Genomic DNA, 5,000 nt, shown 5'->3' with positions numbered 1-5,000 from the left:
TTGTCAATGCCCGGAAAGTTGACAGTTAACGACTTGCTCTGCAAACAAAAGTTTCAAGACGTACATGTCCGACTTTTTTGAGATTTCGCAATTCCTACCCAATTACTGCTTTAACTTGAACAGTTTTTTTCTCTATTGGGCTACTTTTAATTACCTTTAAAGAATTTCCGTTATTTATACACATTGAACAACTATGAAATGACGGAATCAGATATTTTGTTGTGAGCTGTTAGTCATAGAAATACAGTACAGTAACTGTATACTGTAAAAGATTAGACAATGTTACGTTTATTATACCGTTAATAAGTTACAAGTTGGCACTGAACTTTGTTTAAAGCTAGTAGATAGCTTGAGAGAGTGTTGATGGTTCTGTTGTTTCCTTGCATGAAGTGTATTTGTATGATACACCATTAAAATTGACATTAGACCACGCCCAGTGAGTATTTTTAGTGATCCTGTATTAAGCGGCCAGTTTCTCAAGTCCCGAGGGTGGCCGTTATGTACAGGTTCGACTGTACATAGATAATGAAAGAAATGCGGGTTATAGACAATCGAAAGATAGCAGTGATCCTCGCACTTATCTGGATAATTTAAGCAACTGTCATGGGTTCAAATCCCTTTAAAGCCGCCTATAAAGTGACAATTACTTAATTATTATACATTGAAGTCACTATGTCTTTTCTGCTTGGCTGAAAGCATACAGTAAATTTTCGAAATCAGGGCCTGTAAGGTCGTCAAGCTGCAGATTATACAATAATCATGTCAAGGACTATCAAGGCCACGAATAATCATGTCGTGTATGGCCGTGGTGCATGATTTCTAAGGGTAATCAGTCAGTGAAGAAGCGGAAACATGACTTCCAGGTTGGTTTTCTTCAGTTAGACTTTTTTGTCAATCGAATTATGTGCCGCTGATTTGTATATTTTTACATGTTCGGAAATAAATTATCAGTTCCACTCGCTGTTGTGACCATGCATTTTTTTTTTCGTTCATTGTATGATAAAACAATAATTAGATTCGGTTTTTGTGATATCCAGAATAATCAAAGTTCTACACAGACCTCAACCTTGATTATTCTGGATATCACAAAAACCTCATGTAAGAATTGTTTATTGTCCCATTAAGTGCGAGGATCACTTCTATCTTTGCGTTGATAATAGAAAACAACCCAGACATTTAGTTTATTCCTTTATTCCTGAGGATCTTCTTTTTTTTTGTATCCGCAGACATTACATGATTTTTCTTGTTTGATGGCCTTTTTGTGGTCAAGTTGTGGACTTTCCACTTGGTCGTGTACTGGGCCATCGTCGTGGGTCAACGTTAAAACAGCTTGCCTAGCATTTCACAGATTTTAAGTTTGATCTCTACTAATTTATGTGGATGACACCTTTTGCTTGTACCTGTTTCATTGTAAATACAACATCATAGCGGCTGTCAGTTGTTCTTAGAATATTATTTGTCACATACACCATGATTGTTTCCCAAAAGAGGTGCTTTTATTATCCAAACTGTATTGTGGGTATCAAGTCATCAGCCTCACGATAAGCATGGACTGTAAATAATGTCCTTTCTCCTCAAATGTTTTTGGTCCAGCCAGAAATAACATGTTACTTTATAATATGATTTTGGTAGTGGTATAACTAGTACCCTTTTTTTTTTTGTGCTCTGGTCACAAAACTAATCCTTGATGGCTTGGATAAAAAGGGGGGAATTGATCCACAGTTTACATTTTATCTGTCATTTTATTCCCTTTTGTATCACAGGTATGCCATTGCTATCCTGGACAATCCTAAACTGGAAGCTCTGTGGCCATTTCAGCAGAATTTCAGCATCAGTGAAGGTGGCATAATGGTTCATTTGAACCCACATTTGTGCCCAAATGAGATCAATCCTCTTGTGGATAATTTCCTTAAGTGGAACAGGAGTGATAACAGCAGGAGCATTGATATATCAGACTCTACGAATGGAAATGCTGTTGCATGTAAGTGGAAAGAACTTGGAACAATGTATGCTCTCCACTGTGTAACTTACGTGATGACCTTTTATCGGTTGCTCCCAGAGTTATATGGCTGGGCAAAAACAGGGCAGTAACATGGCATCAGCTTTAAGCTCATTGTGACATCCATGGAAAATGTGGGGGAAAGTTGAAGGTCTATAGGCTAAAACCTCACTGAGATAAACAACGCTTTCTGTTTTTAGGTCTTAACACAGTTACTCCAGCGAACTGATTTCGGCCAAACAACATGTAAACGTAATGTATAGACCACAAATGCAAAAAAATGGTGAGAGTGAGATAAATCTTACCAAGCGGCGTTGCAAACAAACATCTCTACTTGGTGTTCTTTAGGTTAAACCTTCGGCTGGTAGAACCTTCGAAATGGCGCAGTACCAATCTCATTCTACTTCAGCTGCTTTTGGTTAGATCGTCTGATCCTCTAAGGAATACGTCTTTTCTCTTTGAACCTTTGCAGTGGACCATGCACTGTGTTTTTGTTTTCTTGCAGGCAGCGTTCTTCAAATAAATGTGACTTTGACGGAGATGGAAAAGGGAGCACCTGGAAGAAAACGGTGTGGCACAGTTTGCATAAAAGTGGAATGGGATGAGATCCTTATCAGCGCTGATTACAGGAATGTTTTGTTTTACACTGTTGCCTACAGGGAAACGTAAGTGTCACTCTTTAGACACTATATATTGTAACTGTGTCATCAACAATAAAACACGACATTTCAGCTTCATCCTATTGCCATTTGCAAATGTGATATTTCATGTCTCTATTTCGAATGTACTTGTAGTGGCTAAGGTTTAAGAATGTTGAAAATTGTTAGTGTGTTTTAACATGCAAAAGAAATATAAAAATGATGTTGGCAAATTTTAAAAAGCCATGGCACAGTCCCCAAGTGAGTTCAAGTGAGGTCTTCAGATTTCCTTGCTTTACAACTTTTCATAATGTAATAATTAACAATTCCATTGCATTTCCTCCGGAGGATGATCTGTTACTGTTAGTAGTGTAGCCCTTGAGAATGTATACCATGGTTAATAAAATTGGCAATTCAGTCACATTGATTTGGCTGAAGCTATTCCCCTCATCAAGGAAAAGCTGAAAATGTTTCTTCTTATCATGTATTATGGGATAATATGTAGAATAGTTTTAAAGACCTTCATTATAATCTCACTGGAAATGTTATATATTCTGTGCTAAATACGGTTTCCAAATAGTGCAAAATGAAGTGGTAGCATCAGTGCTGCTGCTCTTCAAGCAGCTCTTACTTTTCTCCCCTGCATCAATATGAGATGTAAATTATGGCCATTAAAGCATGGACCTAATCAAACATTCCTTTATCCCAATTTATTCATTAGCTGCTCAAAAATTTCTTACATGAACTTTTACAAATAAGTTTTGGGTACCTTTACAAAGTTTTTTTTTTGTGGGGAGGAGAGAGGGAGGGGTAGTGATGTTTTGCAGTTGAGTTTTAATCACAAGCAAAATCTTATCCTTAGCTTCAACAGGCAGATTACAGAATATGATGACCAGGATGCTTGTAGCAAGGAGAGTGAAAATGTGTAAGTTTTCTATGGCTGGACGTTTTTCAATAAGTGTCAATCATAGATGCCTGCAGATGAATTTCATTGTACATTTAACAAATTGATGTCAGTTGTTTATGCGTCTGTCCTGTTGTTGATCATGCATTGCGTCATAACATTGCCAAAGTAGCTGTGGATCCCCGAGGCGATAGCCAAGTGGATCCGCAGACTGCTGACATCAATTTGTTTTTTACAATAACAAAAACGCAGAGGGGTCAAAATTAAGTCAAAACACGAGAAGAAAGCGAGACAAAAATGAGGGAAACTTCAATCAGATGTGAGCAATATTGCATAATTATCGCATAAATCATAAATTTATGTGTCTGTCCGCTCATTGACAAAAAAATTAGCCAATGGTCGCACGAGAATTTTTGCAGTCATTGTAAAATTCTCTTTTTTTTACGAAACTCAAGTTGGAAGCAGCACATCGAATCATAAGATCCTGTGCATGTTTTATAAGTTATGCAAAGCGAATGTAGATAGGTGATGATGATCATCGTCATCATCATGATAATGATAATGATAATGATAATGATAATATTCACTCAAGGATATTTAGCTGAGCACGAGTGCTCTACTAATTGGGAGCGAAAAAATATCAAGCTGAAGAAAAATTATTGCACAAAAAAGTGAACAACCTTCAAGCCAGAGCGGAAAACAATCCGTACAACAGAAACATCAGACTTGAGCTTCAACGTGTTAGATCACGTCTCCAAAAAATCATGTTGACGAAAACCAAAGGTGCAATTGTAAGAAGCAAAGTGAGATGGCATGAAGAAGGAGAACGCAACATAAAGTATTTCTACAGCTTAGAAAAACGTCATCATGATATTAAAACAGTCTCAAAACTCAAAGTTGGGGAAAATTGTTACATAGAAGATCAATTTGAAATCTTAGAGAAGAAAAAAAGTTTTATGAGTCGTTATACCACTCCACCAATATCAATCCCAAAATTTTCAAAAACTCACCATTTTTAAATTCAGAAAAACATAACCGCACTAAGTGAAGAACAGAAGAAATCTTGTGAAGGATTAGTAAACGAAGAAGAATGCACAAATGTGCTCAAGGACTTCAACAATAACAAAACCCCAGGCACTGATGGTCTGCCAGCTGTATTTTACCGATTCTTTTGGCCAGACATCTGTCATGATGTGCGAGCCAGCTACAACTTTGCTTCTCAGCAAGCATGTGATGGTATGCTTTCTATAAGCCAAAGGCGAGGAATAATCTCGCTTATCCCAAAAAAATCCAAGGATAAAACTATAATAGAAAATCGACGGCCCATCTCTCTACGCTGACCGCAAGGTTCTCATTAAAGTTATAGCCAAGAGAATTGAAAAAGTCTTGCCAATGTTAATAAACCCTGATCAAACTGGTTATGTGAAAGGCCGCTACATTGGTGAAAATGTAAGGCTAA

At 37.2% G+C, this 5,000-nt stretch overlaps 1 protein-coding gene across 1 annotated transcript in view; it reads left to right on the top strand.

The window, feature by feature from the left end:
• The window catches only part of LOC138038984 (insulin-like peptide receptor), a 134,263-nt gene that overhangs the window by 55,386 nt on the left and 73,877 nt on the right, over nt 1-5,000 (top strand). Inside the window, exons 7-9 of the mRNA XM_068885106.1 lie at nt 1,764-1,981; nt 2,505-2,664; nt 3,500-3,562. Coding sequence (XP_068741207.1) covers nt 1,764-1,981; nt 2,505-2,664; nt 3,500-3,562 — 441 coding nt within the window. The remainder of the gene's footprint in view (nt 1-1,763; nt 1,982-2,504; nt 2,665-3,499; nt 3,563-5,000) is intronic.

The sequence above is a fragment of the Montipora capricornis genome, chromosome 2 (genome assembly GCF_036669925.1).
Source record: "Montipora capricornis isolate CH-2021 chromosome 2, ASM3666992v2, whole genome shotgun sequence".
In the NCBI taxonomy this organism is placed as follows: domain Eukaryota; kingdom Metazoa; phylum Cnidaria; class Anthozoa; order Scleractinia; family Acroporidae; genus Montipora; species Montipora capricornis.
Note: the sequence above shows the minus strand (reverse complement) of the source record. Positions and strands in the feature narration are given on the sequence as shown.